At 37.0% G+C, this 23,229-nt stretch overlaps 1 protein-coding gene across 8 annotated transcripts in view; it reads right to left on the bottom strand.

Moving 5' to 3' along the window:
- Positions 1–413: 413 nt before the first annotated feature.
- Positions 414–23,229, bottom strand: part of ECT2 (epithelial cell transforming 2) — a 63,909-nt gene continuing 41,093 nt past the window's right edge. For 4 of the 8 annotated variants that reach the window (XM_019946268.3, XM_033855485.2, XM_073803910.1 and 1 more), the window contains 6 exons: positions 17,139–17,277; positions 15,469–15,623; positions 5,854–5,961; positions 4,708–4,854; positions 2,979–3,246; positions 414–1,740 (listed from right to left, as the gene is read on the bottom strand). In XM_019946268.3, the coding sequence (XP_019801827.1) occupies positions 2,980–3,246; positions 4,708–4,854; positions 5,854–5,961; positions 15,469–15,623; positions 17,139–17,277 (816 nt within the window). In that variant the 3' untranslated portion in view covers positions 414–1,740; position 2,979. The remainder of the gene's footprint in view (positions 1,741–2,978; positions 3,247–4,707; positions 4,855–5,853; positions 5,962–15,468; positions 15,624–17,138; positions 17,278–23,229) is intronic. The other 4 variants (XM_019946272.3, XM_073803911.1, XM_033855490.2 and 1 more) reach the window with 2 other exon arrangements.

Below are 23,229 nucleotides of genomic sequence, written 5' to 3'. Positions count from 1 at the left end.
ATACATTTCCAAGTTCATGCCTTTTCTCACATCACTTCCTCTCCCTGGAAAACCCACATCTTTGGAGGCAACCACAGCTCCCTCCATCCCAATACAATGATAAAAGTTGTGTATTTTCTGCCAGAAAAAATGCATACATGCACATAAACACAAACTTTTATATAAACTATCATAGGATTCACTACCTCCATTCTGCAAAGTAGATTCTAGATTAACGACTCCTAACTTACACATTGCCCAGTACACATAATGCTTACAAATACTAATAGCAATAAGTATTAAATAAGCAATAAGCAATAAGCAATAAATATGCAAGCAAATATACAACAGAGCAAAGGCTGATATAAGCATTCATACTGGCTTATGAAAATTTGTCTGAAAGAACTGTTTAAAACATGAAACATAAAATATACTTGAGTTTTAAGTATTTATTTACAAAGTTCTTCCTAATACAACTGCTTTTAAAATATAGCAATAAAGGACCATTTACTATTTAAAAGTGGTACATATGTGGCATAGAAAAAAATCTATATAGTCAGTTAAACTATTATAACTGGTAACTGAAAATTGTTAAGTGACAATTAAACATTTGCAGTACTCCCTCAACAGGTAGGAAATAAAAATGCATTTATTCATAGGAACTTGATTAATTTGTATTACTGACTTAAAAAAAAAGACTACTGTGAAAGATAACATCAGGGTTTGAAAAGTATTTTACAAAAGCAAATAAATGTATTTCAGTTTTACACTTAATTATGAGGCCATGATAAAAATTTGACCATACACATATCTATGTATTTTACAGCAGGTTAGCCAACTTTAGAATTATTTCATAAAGAATATAAACAATCTTTACCACAATTTCCCCATGGTCTTATCCTTCAAAATAAAATTCCACACACTATCAAACTAAATCAAGATTTGCTAGTGGCTAAAATCATCATAAGTATATTGTCCCTTAAACAGCTACAAGTATACACCAGTATCATGTTTGTGCAAAATATACATTATTTTCTAATCTTTCTGCCCTTATCTCAATTTGCAAGCATATTTTGAAACCATCTCCTTTAACTGTTATTCTTGTTAATAGTGGCAAATCTTTTAAAATCCACATGCTGTATCTTTATTTATAAAATAAACTGCAAAAGGAGCAGTTAAATAACTACTTTAAATAGCACATGTGGACCAAGAACCCACTATTCAGAGATCTATGCAGGTTTTTATCTAGTAAGTACTGTGGTATCACTTAATTTCTGAACAAATTGAGATACACAGATATTTATTTCCAAAAATTCATTCATGGACACTATACAAAGAGATTCACAGCAGTATTTGGCGTCAGCCAATAAAATTTATTTACTGCATCACGTGGCAAAGTTACTAATATTATGAATAACTTAAATGATTGGTCTTCAATTGCATTCAACAAAGAAAAATTACATCAAAATCAATCTAATTTTTTACATGAATTAACTCAAAAAATGTAAGAGGTTAATCTTACTCTTTCAAGAAGAAAATAAAATGGCATAGTTTAGTGTTACCTTCTTTCCAGCGTTCACCAAGTGCTAACAACAAGTACCATTTAAGTCAGTTTCTTATTTGAATATGAGGTTGTTTAAAAGTTTCTACAAATTAAGATTTTTTTAAGCTTCATATCAAATGAGTTGTAGATCTACTTAAAGTATGACTTCTCCTTTCAAAGAAGGAAGGAAGGCTGACAAGGGAAGGAGATGGGATACCCTGTGAAGACAAAATATTGTGTATTTAAGATTTTTTCTTTTAAAAATTGTAATATATAGTTTAGTATCATACATGTCATTTTTACATTTTACAAATTATCATAACAAGACATCTGAAAAATCTAAACTCTTTAAATAAAATTAGGGGGAAGGGCGAGGAGAACACATAATTAAAACTATTTTAGCATTCTGAAAACAAGAAACAAATGGATAGACTAGTTTACTACATATGAACTCAGTTGAAACAGATATATGCTTAGTGTTTCAGGTTTTTTTAAAATTATAAATTAGAGTATAAGTTTTGAGCTTAAAAAGACAAACCCTAGTGGTTTCTTCTTAACTTAATCATAAAGCAGAATTAAGAGGAGTAAAATTACTTCGTGGGAAATAATTTTCTAAATTAAAAGTCATAAACTACGAAAGAGTTTTTATATTATGTATGCAACCCATATTTATATGTCTGTGTTTGTGTGTATGTATGATTTTGCTCCATGTAAAAATTGAGCAAAACAGCAGTGCTGATAATAGAGATTATTAATATACTAAGCTGTCTAAACTTATTGTTTCAGAGTGTCAAAGTTAAATATCATCAGATTTTTAATAACAAAGAAACATAGACATGAATACCAAACACTCAAGAGGGAGTGTAAATCAAAACAAATTATAAAGGTACTGTTTTATTTTAGCAGATATTAATGGCTAACTGCAACTAAACTTAGAGCCAGCAAGGTAGCTAGCTATAAGTTCTCATCAACTAGGTAGTAAATAAAATGAAGTGTTTAAAGAGCTAGGTTGGTAAAGTATTACCACTCAAGTGATAGCAAAGAAATGATTTAAGTAGATAGTATAATAGTTTACATTTTCCTCAGGTAAAACCTTTACGATTTGCCATATTAAAAGCATAAATTTTACATAAATGTCATAAATCTAAGATTAAGAATCAGATCTGTAATATAAATCCACTTCACAGGACAATTACTACTATTTTTTAAATAATCATTTTCATAAATAAGAAAATCTCTAATGGGACTGATTTTTTCTGGACTTATAAGTAAATTACCTTGCAAACATATCTTTATGTGCCAATAAGCAAAGAAACTCTATTAAGCCTATGTTGTGAATTCAAAGCAGTTATAAAGTCGTGAATTCAAAAGTCCCCACCCACCTAATAAGTAATTCAGTGGAGAAAAATACTTTCTTTTTTCACAAATGCAAACTTCAAATAGCTAATAAGCTCACATTAAACTTCACGAGGCTTGTTTCCATTACTGGTTGGCATATCTCCTAATTCTTCACAAATGTCAAAGATGACTTGGATAGAACTTTTTTTGAAATTTGAAAACTCAGTATTTCCTTCTAGCATCTCTGAAAAACTAGCTCGTGAGGCAGAATGACGTATAGATCGAAACCAGGAGTTTTGAGAGCGCCCACCAGTAGAGTTTGAGCGCTGAACATAACCATGCTTAGTAAATCCAATTATAGTGCTTGTGGAAACAGAATGGGTAATCTGTTAGAACAGAAATAGGCAATTGAGAAGAGGACATGAACGTCTTAAAGATATTTTAGGTACTTCTTATTTATGTTGTCTACATAAAATTGACAAAACCATAAATAATATATATTAATTTTCCAAAATTCTTCTATTAAATCCAATTATCTTCATTTGAAAAGCAATGTTTATAATAGTTACTATAAATGCAGGAAATAAACAAGGGATAGTACTTTGGACTTCAGAAAGCTTACAGTCCAATTTTAGTAAATGAATGCTAAATTTTGTCAATTTCAATATATTTTTCATTAATCAAATTTTTTTGCAAAAATTTATATCATCAACTAAGTACAATTTCTCTCTCACTGGAAGGTTAATCTTGATTAAAAGTTCTGTATAAACATACTCATATTAGCTGTAACCTTTGATGTATATTAACTAACGACTTAACTAGCTTTATAAAAAAATAAGTTATTAAGCATTATGTGCCTTTTCTGTGTAAACTTTAACAATTAAAGGTAACCATTTATAAAACACCAAAGCACTCCCTTTGTGTATATTAACTTATTTAATCCTTACAACTACTACTTTAGATTCATTTTACAGACAGTGAAATTGAAACAGGAAGATCTCTAATAAGCTGACAAAAGTCACACAGCTAGCAAATAGCAGAACCGGGATTTGAACATGTGAGTTCCAGAGTTCATGCTCTTAACCATTACTCAAACTGCCTTTGAGTACAAAATCACATTATACGTGAGTGTGTGTGTGTATTTACTCTCTACAATAACACCATAGGTAAGTACTATTAACCTCTTTTCTCTCATCTGCAAAAATGGGGATAAGAGAGAATAGGAAACTTGCTGAAGGACATACAGCTAAGAAGTGACAGTCACTTGCTTTTCTTAACCTTAGTAGGTAAGGTTAATAATTTTTACAAAGGACAGATACATCACTATTTAGTGATAATAATAAATGTTAGAAATGCCCTTAATATTAATTAAATGACTAAAATTCTGACACTGTTGGGAATTTGGATTGCTCAGGAAACATTTAAAAATATATACATGAATTTAGAACCCATATCATCCTTTGATATTCACAGCTTCAGAGATTATATATTCATCACAGAAATAATGAAAGAAATAAAACTCAGTCTCTGCTATATTACTGGAGCCAATCTATAAATAGAACCATAGCTATTTACATCAGTAAAGTGATAGGCCAGATTGAAACATGTTTCTTAGAGACCTACAACTCAATCCCAATAAAATTTCATATCAAACTACACATTAAGTAAGTCTCTAGTTCATTAAGTGAGGTTTTCTCAGTTACCTAACCCAGTAAAGAGGTCAGATGCTTAGATATATCCAAAAAATTGATGGAGATATTAATATTTCCATCTTTAAAAAGTTAACAAATTCCACACCAACTTCATAAATTTGGAGTCATTTAGCCCATTAAATCAAAATCACTTACTGCTAATGAAGATGTGCTAGACAGACGACTCATTACATGCTTATCATTGCTAGAAGGACTTCTTCCCTCCACTGAACTTTGGGATGTCATAAGAGCCCTTCGTAGAGCTCTTTTTGGAGTTTTGGAGAAAGAGAATGCTCTTGTAACCTAGAGTTAAATTACAATTAATTAAAAAACCTAGACAAATCTAACTGATTAGAACAATTATATGTAAACAAAGCCAAATTCACACCAAAAGTTTTTCTATAAAAAGTATATAGCAAAATTAGAATCTCTTTGGACAAAGCAGTGAGAAAATGTAGTACATTGTAGATTACTCCATCTTGGTTTCATAGAGCACCTACACTAGTCCAGCAGGAGAAAGTGGGAGGGAAAATTTGGCATGAGAGAAGAAACCTGGGTGTTATCTGATTCTGCTACAATTTAGTTGTGAGATCTTTGATCCAAAGTCACTTAAACCTCAATTTCTTTAATTGAAAAAGTGTAGGAGTTTACTTGAATCATCATTGTTAACATGTTTATCTACTATACATCATACATGTTAAATGCAGAGATTCAATGATGATTAAAGTATAAAGCCTCCCCTCAAAGGCAAGGAAAACAACAACCAAGACTTATAAACCTAGCAAGTAGACTACAGTTGCAAAATTTTACCTGTAAAATTAAAAGTCTAGTTCTACTTTTAAAAAGCCCTATTACCAACATTCTTGTGTAGTCCTCAACAACTTCAATACTATAAGGTAAGTAACAAAGCTATCTTCATCATTAGAAGTCTGAAACACACTTATGGTAAGGAATAGATCCCAGGTTTCCTGACTCTACTGTGTGCCCTTTGGTGAAAAATATCTGATTTTTAACATGAACGCAATTCATGTTAAATGCAATTTCTAACATGAATGCACACGTATCTATACCTAAAACACCATCAGAAGTATCATAGTAACTATAATGGGAAGGATAACAATTTGTTATAATTACTGTGCCAAAGAATTCACTGAGCTAAACTATTATCTCTGTAGGCCATTGCCTAGAACCAAAAACAGCTTTATTTTATACACTACCTGATGTCTATGGCAATACTATTTTAATATACTCTGAAAAATACATTTTGGAGATATGCTGAATAATAATTTCACTAAGACTCACCTTTTTTGAAGTCTTTTTTATTGCTCTAGATGCTCTACTCAATGTACTGTCCATATCTTTCGTATTTACTTCAAAGGATTCTGGATCAGCAGTGTAAATAAGATTCTCCTGTTGAAAATTAATATTTTTATTTTAAAATAAACAAAATAAAGATACACAACTGTTCCTAAAATCAAACCTTTAAGAACTTATATGCTCACATAGGGAGCATATATAAATGAAGCTACTCAAGATTTCTGATGGGTTTGATATAAGTTCTACTCTGAAATTTATTTAAGGCCTCAAAAAGTATATATAACAGAAGAACAAAAACTGATTCAAAGAATCAGATTTTTATATTTTTTACAGTGTGTGTGTGTGTGTGTGTGTGTATGAGTATAGAAATATTTCCTCTTCAACATGGCAAAAGTTCTCAAATGATAAGACACCGACTCAGGGCTTTTAAAAAATTTACTATGCATAATATTTGAAATGTAGGAAAGAACTCAACTGAAGTTGCCTAATATCTGAATTTACAAACATTTCTTAGTAACAAAATTTCACAACTGGGAAGAATTCTGTGGTTTAACACAGTATAAATCAGGATATAGTTAAATGTTTGCTGCCATCTTGTGGTTAATTTTACTTTATGAAATATCTTCATTAACTGTTTATATTTCAGTTCTAGAATTATCAGCCATCCTGTGGCTAGTAATTCAATAGATTTTATTTTAAGGAAATTTTTCCATTAACCGTTTACATTTCAGAATCATGGTTATACATTTAGAAAGGACTGCATAAGCCATGTAGTCAGGCATTGTGATAAATGCAGGAGTAATCTCTATAATAGGCAATCACTATACTGCAGAAATCCATTTTATATATGGATATCTAGAACTATGAGAAAAAATTCTTCCTTATAATGAGCAGTTTTTTGGCTTTACAAAAAGCTGTCTGCATCTCTTTTCTCATCAGCACTCTGTTGTACACACTAGCACTGTATTTCCTTCTATGAACCTTTTTGTGGAACAATCCTTTATTTATAACAACATATTCTTGGCCCACAGAAATTTTTTTTTTTTTTTTTTTGGGCGGTACGCGGGCCTCTCACTGTTGTGGCCTCTCCCATTGTGGAGCACAGGCTCCGGACGCGCAGGCTCAACGGCCATGGCTCACGGGCCCAGCCGCTCTGCGGCATGTGGGATCTTCCCGGACCGGGGCACGAACCCGCGTCCCCTGCATCGGCAGGCGGACTCTCAACCACTGCGCCACCAGGGAAGCCCCCCACAGAAATTTTTAAAGAACAAATCAAGGGCCAGAGGAGGTGGTGGAATAGAAGGAAGTGGAACTCACCTCTTCCCACAAATATACCACAAATACATCTACATGTGGAATAATTCTTATAGTATACCTGCTAAATGCCAGCAGAAGATCTCATAAAACCAAAATGCAAGAAAGATGACCACCTAACAGGTAGGGTGAAAGAAAGAAAACGGGAATTGGGATGGGATCTGTGCCCCTGGGAGGGTGCTGTGAAAGAGGAAAGGTTCCCTCACCATGGGAAGCCGCTTTACCAGCAGGGGAGATCAGTGGGGAGAGAAAGGGAGCTTCAGAAGCTTGGAGGAGAGTGCTGCAGCCAGTGTGCAACAAGAAGAACATAGACCTGCACAGAAGGCCCTGGCCATCTCACTGCAATCCCCAGCCTAGGACCCACATCTGCTGGTACACACAGGGGCTAGTGCTAAAACTTGGGCTTCAGAGGACAGACCTGAGAAGACTGGCATTGGCTGCATGGAGACAGCCTGAAGGGGCTGGAGTGTGGTCCACAGCTGCAAACAGGGGCATGCACAAGAAGGAGCCCAGATCTGTCACTGATGTCCCATTGTTAACCCGCAAGCTCAAAGGGAGAGGCGGGGCCTGGAACAGCAGCCTCATTCTCGGTGTGCTCAGAGGGTGAGGCTCTGCCTCTGTGATTTGGGAGCGAGCAAGCTTGGGTGAGCTGCCCACACATGGAGGCAGGGCTGAAACCCTAGCCTATGGCCAGCGGCCGCACAACTTCAGAAGCAGGGTTGAAATCTGAGTGTTCCAGCAGCTGTGATATCTGCGGATTTGTGCATCTGAGACAGTTTTGTAAACCCAGTGCCTGCAGGACATCGGAGTAGATTATTGGCGCTCCTGTGGCTGGGGCAGGTCTGGCGATAGCAGGCTCTGCTGGCGCTCACACACAGAGCCGGGGCCGGGGTCTGGGCTGACTCAGTAGCTCCTACGGTGGGTCCAGATGCTTGACCCAGTCCAGGTGCACGACCATGGTATACCAGTGCTTGAACTCAGTGGTTCCATGTCAAAAGATCTATGCTAGTGGCTTTGTGAGCACAGCACCTGAGAGATACCCCAGCTTACTGTCTGAATTCCCATGGTTGAGGTGGGACTGAGGGCAGTGCCAAAGACAGTATACATTGGTGAGCCAACACGACAGGTAACAAGCAAAACCACAGAGCGACTTCCCAGTAGACAGCTTCTGCAGAGGAATAATCAGGGGTTCCTCTCCCAGCAGGGGCATTCAAGCCCAACTACCTCACACCAGTCCAGAAACAGAGCTGGTGGCATCTACTCCAACAACTGGGGTGCAGACCCTGCCCCTGACAGAGCTGTGACAACCAAAGAGCAAAGAGGAGGCCACACTCAACATCAGTGCAGGCTCTGGTCATCACGGTAACAATCATACCCCCTATCAAGGGGATAACAGGTAACACACACTAAAGAAAAATGTGGCAGACATCCATAATAAAAACAGCCCTTGAACAAAAATATTACACTCACGAGGGCTACACAGGGAAACACAAAAAACAGCCCTTCAAGACCACAGCAGATAACTATTTCTCCTTAATTCACAGAGTCAGAGAAACAGAAGTAAAATGAAGCAGAGGAAACACTCCCAATTAAAAGACCAAGAGAATTCCCCTGAAAGAACAATGAAACAGACATCTGCAGTCTAGCAGATCCGAGTCCAAAAAGGAGGTAATGAAAATACTGAAGTAATTAAGCAAGTCTATCAATAGAAATGCACATTACTGTAAAAAGGAACTAAAAACTATAAAAAGGAGGCAATTAAATTAGAAAACTCATTTCCCAAAACAAAAGCTGAACTCGAGGCAATCAACAACAAACTGGATAATGCAAAAGAACTTATAAGTGATCTGGAAGATAGAATAATGGAAATCACCCAATCAGAACAGCAGACAGAAACACAAATGAAAAAAAAAAAAGGGAAAGCAATAAACGAGACCTATGGGATAATATAAAGTATCCAGATCTATGCATAATAGGGATCCCAGAAGGAAAACAAAGAGAAAAGGGGATCAAAAATTTATTTGGAGCTTCCCTGGTGGCGTAGTGTTTGAGAGTCTGCCTGCCGATGCAGCGGACATGGGTTCGTGCCCCAGTCCAGGAAGATCCCACATGCCACGGAGTGGCTGGGCCCGTGAGCCATGGCCACCGAGCCTGCGCGTCCGGAGCCTGTGCTCCGCAACGGGAGAGGCCACAACAGTGAGAGGCCCGCGTACTGAAAAAAAAAAAAAAAAAATGTATTTGAAGAAATTATGGCTGATGACTTCCCAAATATAAAGAAGGAAACAGATACCCAGGTACAGGAAGCACAGAGGGCCCCAAACAAGAAGAACCCAAACAGACCTACACCAAGACATATTATAATTAAAATGACAGAAGTTAAAAGATATGAGGATTCTAAAGGCAGCAAGAGAAAAACAAAGTGTTAATTACAAGGGAAACCACATAAGGCTATCAGCTGATTTCTCTACAGAAACATTGAAGACCAGAAGGGAGTGGCAAGATATATTCAAAGTCTTGAAAGGGAAGAAGCTGCAACTCAGGATACTCTAGCCAGCAAGATTATCACTTAGGATAGAAGGAGAGATAAAGAATTTCTCAGACAAGCAAAAACTAAAAGAATACAGTAATATTAAACCTATCTTAATAGGAGTATTGAAAGGTCTTCTTTAAATAGAAAAGAAGCAAGAATCTAGAGGAAAGAGAAATATCTCAGCTGGAAAGTAAATCACTTAAATAAGCCAGTATACAGATTAAAAAAATAAATTTTTGTGAAAGCAATGATAACTACAATGAACACCTAAAGAATAAACATGAAGATGTAAAAGAAGACATCAAAATCATAAAATGTGGGGGAAGTGAGTATGAAAAATATACAACAGATTCACAAAAACCAAAAAGAACAGAACAAAAGCGTAATACAAAAGAAAACCATCAAACTACAAAATGAAAAACAAAAAGAAAGGAACAAAGAAGAAATACAAAATCAACTGGAAAACAAGATTTAAAATGGCAATAAATACATATCTACCAATAATTACCTAAAATGTCAATGGACTAAATTCTCTAATAAAAAGACACAGAGTGGAAGATTGAATAAAAAAACAGAAGCTTACAATATGCTGCCTACAAGGGACCCACTTTAGGGCGAAGGACACACATAGATTGAAAGTGATGAGATGGAAAAAGATATTTCATGCAAACAGAAATGACAAGAAAGTGGGTCTAGCAATACTCCTATCAGACAAAAACAGACTCTAAAACTAATGTAATAAAGATAATAAAGGACACTCTATAATGATAAAAGGGTCAATACAAGAAGAGGCTATTACACTCGTTAACATAACACTTGTTAACATATGCAGTATAGGAGCACCTAAATACAAAAAGCAAATGGTAACAGACATAAAGGGAGAAATTGACAGGAATACAATAGTAAGAGACTTTAACACCTCACTCACACCAATGGACAGATCTTCCAGATATAAAAATCAGTAAGGCAAGAGAGATCCTAAATGATACAACAGAACAGTTAGACTTAATTGCTATTTTCAGGACATTACATCCCAAAAAACCAGAATACACATTCTTTTTAAGTGCACATGGAATAATCTCTAGGACAAACCACATACTAGGACAAAAAACAAGCCTGAACAAATTTAAGAGGATAGAAATTATTTCAAGCATCTTTTCTGACCACAAAGGTGTGAAACTAGAAATCAACCACAAAAAGAGAAATGAGAAAAAAATGATTACATGGAGACTAAAAAACATGCTACAAAAACCAATGGGTTGATGATGCGATCAAAGAGGAAATCAGAAGATACCTTGAAACATATAACATAAAAACACAACCATACAAAATCTATGGCATGCAGCAAAAGAAGTTCTTATAAGGAAGGAAATAATAAAGATCAGAGAGAAAATAAATAAAATATAGATTAAAAAACAAAAGAAAAGAGCTGGTTCTTTGAAATGGTAAACAAAATCAACAAACCTCTCTTCAGGCTCATCAAGAACAGAGGAACCAAATAAAATAAGAAATGAAAGAGGAGAAATAACAACCAGTACAACAGAAATTTAAAAAACCACAAGACAATACTATGAACAATTATATGCCAACAAATTCAACAACCTAGAAAAAATGTACAATTTTCTAGAAACATACAACCCACCAAAACTGAATGAAGAAGAAAGAAAATTTGAACAGACCATTCACTAGAAGTGAAATACAATATGTAATGAAAAAACTCCCTGCAAACCGAAGTCAGGACCACATGGCTTCACTGAGGAATTCTGCCAAGCATACAAAGAAGAACTTATAAAAACCCTCCCCAAGCTCTTCCACCAAAAGATTGAAAACGGAACACTCCCAAAGGCATTCTAAAAGCCACCATCACCCTGATACCAAAACCAAAAACAATACCAAAAAAGAAAATTAAAGGCCAATATCTTTGATGAATATACGTGAAAAAATTCTCAACAAAATATTAGCAAACCAAATCCAACAACACATAAAAACAAGATCATATACCACAATCAAGTTGGATTCATCCCAGGGTCACAAAGATGGTTCGACATACAAATATCAGTGTGATAACACCACATCAACAAAAGAAAAGACAAAAAACACATGATCATCTCAATAGATGCAGGAAAAGCATCTGATAAAATTCAATGTCCATTCATGATAAAAACTCTTACCAAAGCGGGTATAGAGGGAACATATTGCAACATAATAAAAGCTGTTTTGACAAACCCCCAGCCAAGATAATACTCAATGGTGAAAAGCTGAAAGCCTCCCCGCGAAAATCTGGAACAAGACAAGGGTGCCCACTCTCACCACTTCTATTCAATATAGGATTGGAAGTCTGAGCCACAGCAATGGACAAGAAAAAGGAATAAAAGGTATCAAAATTGGAAAAGAGGTAAAACTGTCATTACATGCAGATGACATGACACTAAATATAGAAAACCCTATAGACTCCACACAAAAACTATTAGAACTGATAAATTCAGCAAGGTAATGATACAAGATTAACATACAGAAATCTGTTGTATTTCTTTACACTAACAATGAAATATCAGAAAGTTAAAAAAAAAAAAAAAGAAAAAATCCCTTTTAAAACTACATCATACACACACAAAATATTTAGGAATAAACCTGACCAAGGAGGTCAAAGATTTATATGCTGAGAACACTAGAAAATTGTTAAAGGAAACTGAAGATGATTCAAAGAAATGAAATCATGCTCTTGATTGGAAGAATTAATATTGTTAAAACAGCCATACTACCCAAAGCAATCTACAGATTTAATGCAATCCCTATCAAGTTACTCATGACATTTTTCACAGAACTAAAACAAATAGTTCTCATATTTATATGGAACCATAAAAAAAACAGAATTACCAAAGCAATCCTGAGGAAAAATAACAAGGCAGGAGGCATAACCCTCTCAGACTTCAGAGAATACTACAAAGCTACAGTAATCAAAACAGTGTTGTATTGGCCCCCAAACAGACATATGGATCAATGGAACAGAACAGAGAGACCAGAAATAAACCAACATACCTACAGTCAATTAACCTTTGACAAAGGAGGCAAGAATATACAATGGAGGAAAGACACTCTCTTCAGCAACTGGTGCTGGGAAAGCTGGACAGCTGTATGTAAATCAATGAAGTGAGAAGACACCCTCACGCCATACATAAAAATAAACTCAAAATGGTAAAGAATTAAATATAAGACAAGACACCATAAAACTCCTAGAAGAGAACACAGGCAAAACATTCTGACATAAATTGTACCAACGTTTTCTTAGGTCAGTCTTCCAAGGCAATAGAAATAAAGGCAAAAATAAACAAATTGGACCTAATCAAACTTATAAGCTTTTGCACAGGAAGGAAACCATATAAAGAAAAGACAACCTACAAAAGGGGAGAAAATATTTGCAAACGATTCAATCAACAAGGGATTAACTTCCAAAATATACAAATAGTTCATACAACTCTATAACAAGAAAACAACCCAATCAATAACTGGGCAGAAGACCTAAATAAACATTTCTCCAAAGAAGACATACAGATGGCCAAGAGGCACATGGAAAGATGCTCAACATCACTAATTATTAGAGAAATGAAAATCAAACCTACAATGAGGTACCCCTCACACCAGTCAGAATGGCCATCATTAAAAAGTCTACAAATAACAAATCCCAGAGAGGGTGTGGAGAAAAAGGGAACCCTCCTACACTGTTGGTTGGAATGTAAACTGGTGCAGCCACTATGAAAACAGTATGGAGGTTCCTTAAAAAAACTAAAAATAGAGTTATCGTATGACCTAGGAATCCCACTCCTGGGCATATATCCAGAGAAAACTATAATTCAAAAATACATGCACCCCAATGTCCACAGCAGCACAATTTACAATTGCTGAGACATGGAAGCAACCTAAATGTCCACTGACAGATGAATGGATAAAGAAGATGTGGTATATATACAAAATGGAATAGGGACTTCTCTGGTGGCGAGCTACAACTACTGAAGCCCACGTGCCTAGAGCCCATGCTCTGCAACGAGAAGCCACCACAATGAGAAGCCTGCGCACAGCAACGAAGAATAGCCCCCATTCGCCACAGCTAGGAAAAAAGCCCGTGCGCAGCAGCAAAGACCCAATGCAGCCAAAAATAAATAATTAATTAATTTAAAAAGAAAAAAAGTTTAAAAAAATGGACTGACTACCCCTCAGCCATGAAAAAGAATGAAAGTATGCCATGCAGCAACATGGATGGACCTAGAGATTATCATACTAAATGAAGTAAATCACAAAGAGAAAAGACAAATACCATATGATATCACTTATATGTGGAATCTAAAATAGGACATAAATGAACTTATTTACGAAAAAGAAACAGACTCACAGACATAGAAAATGTAAAAACTTATGGTTACCAAAGGGGAACAGGGGTGGGAGAGGGATAAACTAGGAGTTTGGGATTAGCAGATACAAACTACTATATATAAAAATAGATAAACAACAAGGTCCTACTGTATAGCACAGGGAACTATATTCAGTATCCTATAATAAACCATAATGAAAAAGAATATGTGTGTATATATATATGTATGACTGAATCACTTTGCTGTACACCAGAAAGTAACACAATGCTGTAAATCAACTATACTTCAATTAAAAAACATAAAATTTAAAAGTCTGTTAATTTTTCTAAACAGTTAGGTAAATACTTTTAATAAAGTATTTACTTTATAAGCAATAATAATTATACCTCAATGTCTTTAAGATCAGATTTAACTATAATAAACTGTATGTTTTATTCCCACAGGAAATGTCCAAGTACTATACTGAAAAAGGTTATCTGTCTATACATTCTCCTCCATCTATGTCATTTGTGCAAAGATGAAGGGATCTATATCTATCACATGTCTCTCCCATATATAATGAAGAAATCAAATTATCTTTTTTTTTCTTTTTTTTTTGCGGTATGTGGGCCTCTCACTGTTGTGGCCTCTCCCGTTTGCGGAGCACAGGCTCCGGACGTGCAGGCTCAGCGGCCATGGCTCACGGGCCTAGCCGCTCCGCGGCATGTGGGATCTTCCTGGACAGGGGTACGAACCCGTGTCCCCTGCATCAGCAGGTGGACTCTCAACCACTGCGCCACCAGGGAAGCCCCCAAATTATCTTTTAATGGACCTAGATTTCATCCAAGATCTACTACAAGCTACCTGATTTCTGGTGAGTCATTTAACTTCAAGAATTTGATTTTCTCATATATCTTCACTTTAATCTGTACAGGATAAAAATGGTTATATATTCATAATGGCATTTGATTTTAAGAGACTGGACTAAGAAAACTGCATTGGCAACTTGCCTGACAGGAAAAACAACTTGCTACAATTCACCTATTGATCTCAATAAGATAAAAGAACAATAGAACAAAATACTCTCTCACAGATAGCCAAGTCAAAGAGCACTAATGAAAATACATTATAAGTCCCAAAAGCTTCACTACAGCAGAGTCAAAGGAGCTGTAAGGCTATGAGGCCTTATATATGAGGCCCTGTCTGTAAGCTAGGGACTCAAAGAAATGTTTCATGTGTCTATATTTTTAAAAATTTCCTCCAAAGCAACTTTTAAATCAGTTTTCCTCAATAAACACAACACAAACTCTCCTTCATCCATAATTAACAAGTCATTAGAAATGTAGACGTTTAGTCTGTATATTACCATGGAGTTTAAACTTTCATTATAATAGTGGTTTAAGAACTTACAGCATCTGCTTTACAAATGGTGTTGGCTACATGTCGACACAGCATCTTTAGCCAGTTTTCTTTTGGAGGTTCCTCTGATGTCATCTGGAAACTGAGCAGCACATTTGCCTGCTCTGTAGGTGGCCTCACAAGCAAGGCAAAAGCATTATGGCAATCTAGGGTTCCAGAATAATCACAAACATTAAATGTTACTCCTTGGAAAATGACAGACTTAACACAAGTTCCCTCAGAGCAATGAAACTCCAAAAAATTATCTCTTCTCTACCTTTTCTGTCCCCTCTGCTTTTTTTTTTTTTTTTTTTTTTTTTTGCATTACACGGGCCTCTCACTGTTGCGGCCTCTCCCGTTGCGGAGCATAGGCTCTGGACGCACAGGCTCAGGGACCACAGCTCACGGGCCTAGCCGCTCCGCAGCACGTGGCATCTTCCCAGACCAGGGCACAAACCCGTGTCCCCTGCATCGGCTGGCGGACTCTCAACCACTGTGCCACCAGGGAAGCCCTCCCCTCTGTTTTTAACTGGACAAAGAATAGCATCATATTAAGTTGAAACACTGGAAAGAATTATAATAGTATGTACCATGTGAGGAACCAACAATGATATTGTTAAGTAAGCAGTATTTTCCATGACATTTCATATTTTCTTTGATGGAGTTTTAAAAAATTAGATTATATCATTTCTTAGAATTCTAGAATTTAAGTTTTAAAATAAAGTGACATTGTAAGAATAATTCAATAATTCAACCTATTTAAATCAAGTTCAAATAAATAAAATACTCAAATTGTTACAAAATGTTTTATGACCAAGATGCTAAAACAGAACCTATTTTAAACAATGAAGTCTTCCCTAATTATAATCCAAAAATATAGAGATCATTTAAGTGAATGTTCTATGTAACCTTTAATAAATCCAGAATTTGACAATTGAGTAAAGATAGCAATGTAAGTTGCCATTCAAGGGTTTTTTTATTGTTTCTCTTAAATTAAAAGCTTTCCATCATTTGAGGATGGGATCAGTAATGGAACCAGTTTACACTGTAAAAATATATGCCTAAACAAGCAAAATATTGCCAGGCATGCACATCACTAGGTACTATTTTAAAAACTGATACTGCGCCAGTAGGTATAAACTTTTCCCAATTTCAGGCCTTCAAAGAATCCTCTCTAACACTCCCAAAGTATAGAGTAAAAGCTTTCCTTAATACACATTTGAGCCCATGTTGAGTCTACCATAGTTACTTTGGGTGTACTTACTCATGCACATCTATTCCTGTCATATCCTAAGTGTATCCCTAACAATACAGCCATTGGCAACAGGGAAGGTTATAAGCTGTGGGGCACAGGTAATAGACTACAATTGTCTTTGGATTCTGAAGGAATAAAAATAAGTTTTAGTGTGGGAATGGGCTCTATTTTGACATGTAACCACTTAAAAGCTCTCTGTCCCTTAAGAGATGAAGATATCCTTCAGACTGAGATAGTATTTTCATTTGAACTAAAAATCTCCCAGTTCCTAGAGATGTAGTTGAAGTATAAGAACAATTACTTTGCCAGAACTAACCAACAATATTTAAAGATAATATACCAGCTTAAAAAATATATATAAGGGAATCAAACTTTCAATGAATATAAACTATTTTTATCTAGCCAATAGTTTATCCAATGACCATACCTTCTGTCTCTCGTATGTCTAGCACCTTCTTAATCTGAGAAAGAGGCATTAGATGAATATGCTTAAGAGAAGCTGGGGGTCGGGTCTGGCCATGAGGACTCCTAAAAGTGCCAATAACCTTGTGTCGTTTTCTTGCTATCTGATTATAGAAAAAAAAAAAAAGTCATCGTGAGTAACATAAAAACAAACACCAAATGCTTAAAAGTTAAATGGCACTAATCACATAAATCTATATGCAGCTTATTTAACTACCAGTCATTCCAAAATTATTATCTGATAAGCATAGTTACTATGTGACAAATTCATACATGTAACTATGTAGCAGGAATGCTCATGTTTATATGAGAAGAGCTCAAAAGTCAGGAAAACAGGATATATGGAAAAGACCCCAGAGGTGTGAAAGAACTTAGAAGCACTGTGAGAAGTAACAGGATCAAAGGATGAAGGAACCTTCAATAAAAGGCCTTGAATTCGGAAAGGGGAATAGTTGCTCTAGGATTGCTGCCTTGGGTTCAAAAGATAATTGATTTCAGTGTAAGAGCAGAATACACAATTATCTCAGATGCTTTGCAAGGCACTGAGGATAAAGGAGTGAATAATACAGAAATGGTTCTGGCTCTCATGATACCTACATACTATTGACAAACAGGAAAATTAGAGTAACTAAATAATACATTAAAAATTGATACAAATTATAAAGTCAAGGTGCTATGTTAAGATATAACTTTACCTAAACTGGGAACTCATGCAAAGGAAGACAGGTAAAGTAATGCTGGAGAAGACAGGAGCAAAATCAGAAAGGACCCTGTGACTCATGATGTATTTGAGTTCTGTGAATTTTATAAGGTCTTTAAATTTATTGTTTTCATTTCCATGAAATCCTAGTATATTATTTTGCCTTTTTAAAAGAACATTTCTTTGGGGGTTATAATCATCAACTGAAAGACATTAACACAAAATGATTTAGATTAAGTTACTTAATGAATTGAGATTGACTGGTCATCATCATGAATATGACAAAGTGAGGCTGAAAAATGTACTGTTGATAGCTTGTGTTGGCTAATGAGAAAAGATCAAAAGGCAGTCAGTATCATATTCACATTGATGCAGAAATATGACACAGATCTATGATACATATCAAATATTAAAGGCCCATTTACATTAATATATGAAAAAAGCTGATTCTTTAAATAATTATTTCCACTGTACTATTTGAATATACTTTTAATTTAGCTAAGCAAAATAAATAATTTTAAGTTTCATTTTTAAAAAGGAAAAACAATGACAAGTGCTAATATTGATGATACAAATGCTAGTCCATCAAGGTAAAAACTCAAAATATAGATACATCACCTGTCATGTTTAAGTGAAGTCAGTTTAGATCTTATCTATTTTAAATGCTTCTTACTTTTATCATTCTCTTCATTCCAAATTTGCTCAAAGTTTTGTGTTTTTTTTTTTAAACAAGCTAAAGAATAAGAGTTTATAAATCTAAAAGTCCAAATTATAAATTTGGAGTTCAAATTGAATGTTAGAAATAGAAATGTTACAGTTAATGTGATTCTGACATGGAGACTAAGAGAGAGTAGAACAAAAAGTCACTGAATTCAGGAAGATGAAGGAAGTGAGAAACCAGGGTATCAGATAACAGACTTGGAGGCTACAAGGAATGACCAATGGCAGGAATTAAAATGGAAGGTAAGTCAATGAGCCAGTTGTAGAAGACTTCACAAAAATTGAAGGGGATGTAAAATTTAAAGTAAGTCTCAACTATCTAAGGATTAAGAGGATAAAGACCAGAATGGATTAGCAAAGGAAGTACAGATAACCTAACCTATTAGATGAATGGAGCCAGCTGACCTATGAACGTCAACAGGAAAAACTTACAAAAGCTTTAATGAAAGCAAACAAACAGAACTACTAAGCAGCTACATGGTACTCAGTGAGCATGATACTGCAGATTCAAATAAAATATGATCAAAAATTGACTCTACCTAGTCCCTGTTCTCAAAAGCAGAGCAGGCTAAAGCTCTCATTACAGGGGAGACAAGTAGTTCAGAATTATCTGCCTCATGATTTTTTATAACTTTCTCAGTTCAGGGTAAGGTCAATTGTGTACAGTATTTTCACTGCCTTTACTTCTGTGTTTTGTGACGGTACTGACCAAATGAAAATACCATTTTCCACTAACCTCACAACAACAAAACTCTTTAACACAAGTAAATTTTTGGTGAGATTTTATTGCACCTGTAACTGTACCTGGCTTGTTCTCTAAGATTCCGTTGTATTTATACTTTAAAAACTAATGTGCAGGAGACCTTCAAGATGGCGGAGGAGTAAGACACGGAGATCATCTTCCTCCCCACAAATACATCAGAAATACATCTGCACGTGGAACAACTCCTACAGAACACCTACTGAACGCTGGCAGAAGACCTCAGACCTCCCAAAAGGCAAGAAACTCCCCCACGTACCTGGGTAGGGCAAAAGAAAAAAGAATAAACAGAGACAAAAGGATAGGGATGGGACCTGAACCAGTGGGAGGGAGCTGTGAAGGAGGAAAGGTTTCCACACATTACGAAGCCCGTTCACTGGTGGGGACAGGGGGGTGGGTTGGGGGGAAACTTCAGTGCCATGGAGGAGAGCGCAGCAACAGGGGTGCAGAGGGCAAAGTGGAGAGATTCCCACACAGAGGATCGGTGCCGACAAGCACTCACCAGCCCAAGAGGATTGTCTACTCAGCCGCCGGGGCGGGCGGGGGCTGGGAGCTGAGGCTTGGGCTTCGGTCAGATCCCAGGGAGAGGAATGGGGTTGGCAGCGTGAACACACTCTGAAGGGGCTAGTGCACCACAGCTAGTCGGGAGAGAGTCCGGGTAAAAGTATGGAGCTGCCAAAAAGGCAAGAGATCATTGTTTTGGGGTGCACGAGGAGAGGGGATTCAGAGCACCGCCTAAATGAGGTCCAGAGACGGGTGCAAGTCGCGGCTATCAGCACGGACACGAGAGACGGGCATGAGACACCAAGGCTGCTGCTGCAGCCACCAAGAAGCCTGTGTGCAAGCACAGGTCACTACTCACACCTCCCCTCCTGGGAGCCTGTGCTGCCCGCCACTGCCAGGGTCCTGTGATCCAGGGACAACTTCCCCGGGAGAACACATGGCGCACCTCAGGCTGTTGCAACGTCATGTGGGCCTCTGCCGCCGCAGGCTTGGCCCCACATTCCATACCCCTCCCTCCCCCCAGCCTGAGTGAGCCAGAGCCCCCTAATCAGCTGCTCCTTTAACCCCGTCCTGTCTGGGTGGGAACAGATGCGCTCAGGCGACCTACATGCAGAGTCACGGCCAAATCTAAAGCTGAACCCCAGGAGCTGTGGGAACAAAGAGAAAGGAAATCTCTCCCTGCAGCTTCAGGAGCAGCGGATGAAATCTCCACAGTCGCCCTGATGTACCCTGCATCTGTGGAATACCTGAATAGACAACGAATCATTCCAAATTGAGGAGGTGGACTTTGGGAGCAACTGTAGACTTGGGGTTTGCTTTCTGCATCTCATTTGTGTCTGGTCTTATGTTTATCTTAGTTTAGTATTTAGAGTTTATTATCATTGGTAGATTTGTTTATTGCTTTGGTTGCTCTCTTCCTATTTTTTTTTTTAATACATAGATTTTTTCCCCCCTTTTTCTCTTTTTGTGAATGTGTATGTGTGTGCTTCTTTGTGTGATTCTGTCTGTATAGCGTTGCTTTTACCATTTGTCCTAAGGCTCTGTCTGTCTGCTTTTTTTTTTTTAGTATAGTTTTTGGCGCTTGTGATCATTGGTGGATCTGTTTTTTGCTTTGGTCGTTCTCTTCTCTCTTTCTTTTCTTTTTTTAAATTACTTCTTATTTTTTTATTTTTAATGACGTTTTTATTTTTTATTTTAATAACTTCATTTTATTTATTTTCCTTTCTTTCTTTATGTCTTTGTTTCTCCCTTTTCTTCTGAGCCATGTGGCTAACAGGGTCTTGGTGCTCCAGCCAGGTGTCAGGCCTGTGCCTCTGACGTGGGAGAGCCAAGTTCAGGATACTGGTCTACCAGAGAACTCCCGACTCCATGTAATATCAAACGGCGAAAGCTCTCCCAGAGATCTGCATCTCAACGCTAAGACCCAGCTCCACTCAACGACCAGCAAGCTACAGTGCTGGATACCTTATCCCAAACAACTAACAAGACAGGAACACAATGCTACCCATGAGCAGAGAGGCTGCCTAAAATCATAATAAGGTCACAGACACCACAAAACCACAAAACACACCACCGGATGCAGTCATGTCCACCAGAAAGACAAGATCCAGCCTCATCCACCAGAACACAGGCACCAGTCCCCTCCACCAGGAAGCCTACACAACCCACTGAACCAACTTTAGCCACTGGGCCAGACACCAAAATCAATGGGAACTACGAACCTGCAGCCTGCGAAAAGGAAACCCCAAACACAGTAAGTTAAGAACAATGAGAAGACAGAGAAACACAAAGCAGATGAAGGAGCAAGGTAAAAACCCACCAGACCAAACAAATGAGGAGGAAATAGGCAGTGTACCTGAAAACAAATTCAGAGTAATGATGGTAAAGATGATCCAAAATCTTGGAAATAGAATGGAGGAAATACAAGAAGTGTTTAACACGGACCTAGAAGAACTAAAGAGCAAACAAACAATGATGAACAGCACAATAAATGAAATTAAAAATTCTCTAGAAGGAATCAATAGCAGAATAACTGAGAAAGAAGAACGGATAAGTGACTTGGAAGATACCATAGTGGAAATAACTACCGCAGAGCAGAATAAAGAAAAAAAGAATGAAAAGAACTGAGGACTGTCTCAGAGACCTCTGGGACAACATTAAACATACCAACATTCGAATTATAGGGGTCCCAGAAGATGAAGAGAAAAAGAAAGGGACTGAGAAAATATTTGAAGAGATTATACTTGAAAACTTCCCTAATATGGGAAAGGAAATAGTCAATCAAATCCAGGAAGCAAAGAGAGTCCCATACAGGATAAATCCAAGGAGAAACACGCCAAGACACAAATTAATCAAACTACTAAAAATTAAATACAAAGAAAAAATATTAAAAGCAGCAAGGGAAAAACAACAAATAACATACAAGGGAATCCCCATAAGGTTAACAGCTGATCCTTCAGCAGAAACTCTGCAAGCCAGATGGGAGTAGCAGGAACTATTTAAAGTGATGAAAGGGAAAAACCTACCACCAAGATTACTCTACCCAGCAAGGATCTCATTCAGATTCGATGGAGAAATTAAAACCTTTACAGACAAGCAAAAGCTAAGAGAATTCGGCACCACCAAACCGGCTTTACAACAAATGCTAAAGGAACTTCTCTAGGCAGGAAAAACAAAAGAAGGAAAAGACCTACAATAACAAACCCAAAACAATTAAGAAAATGGTAATAGGAACATACATATCGATAACTACCTTAAATGTAAATGGATTAAGTGTTCCAACCAAAAGACACAGACTGGGTGAACGGATACAAAAACAAGACCCGTACATATGCTGTCTACAAGGGACCCACTCCAGACCTAGGGACACATACAGACTGAAAGTGAAGGGATGGAAAAAGATATTCCAAGCAAAAGGAAATCAAAAGAAAGCTGGAGGGCTTCCCTGGTGGCGCAGTGGTTGGGAGTCTGCCTGCCAATGCAGGGGATACGGGTTCGTGCCCCAGTCCGGGAGGGTCCCGCGTGCCGCGGAGTGGCTGGGCCCATGAGCCATGGCCGCTGCACCTGCACGTCCGGAGCCTGTGCTCCGTGACGGAAGAGGCTGCAGCAGCGAGAGGCCCGCGTATCACAAAAAAAAAAAAAAAAAAAAAAGCTGGAGTAGCAATTCTCATATCAGACAAAACAGACTTTAAAACAAAGACTATTACAAGAGACAAATATGGACACTACATAATGATCAAGGGATCAATCTAAGAAGACATAACAATTGTAAATATTTATGCATCCAACATAGGAGCACAAAAGGCAAATGCTAACAGCCATAAAAGGAGAAATCGACAGTAACAAATTCATATTAGGGAACTTTAATTCCCC

The sequence above is a fragment of the Tursiops truncatus genome, chromosome 4, assembly GCF_011762595.2.
Source record: "Tursiops truncatus isolate mTurTru1 chromosome 4, mTurTru1.mat.Y, whole genome shotgun sequence".
Lineage (NCBI taxonomy): Eukaryota > Metazoa > Chordata > Mammalia > Artiodactyla > Delphinidae > Tursiops > Tursiops truncatus.
Note: the sequence above shows the minus strand (reverse complement) of the source record. Positions and strands in the feature narration are given on the sequence as shown.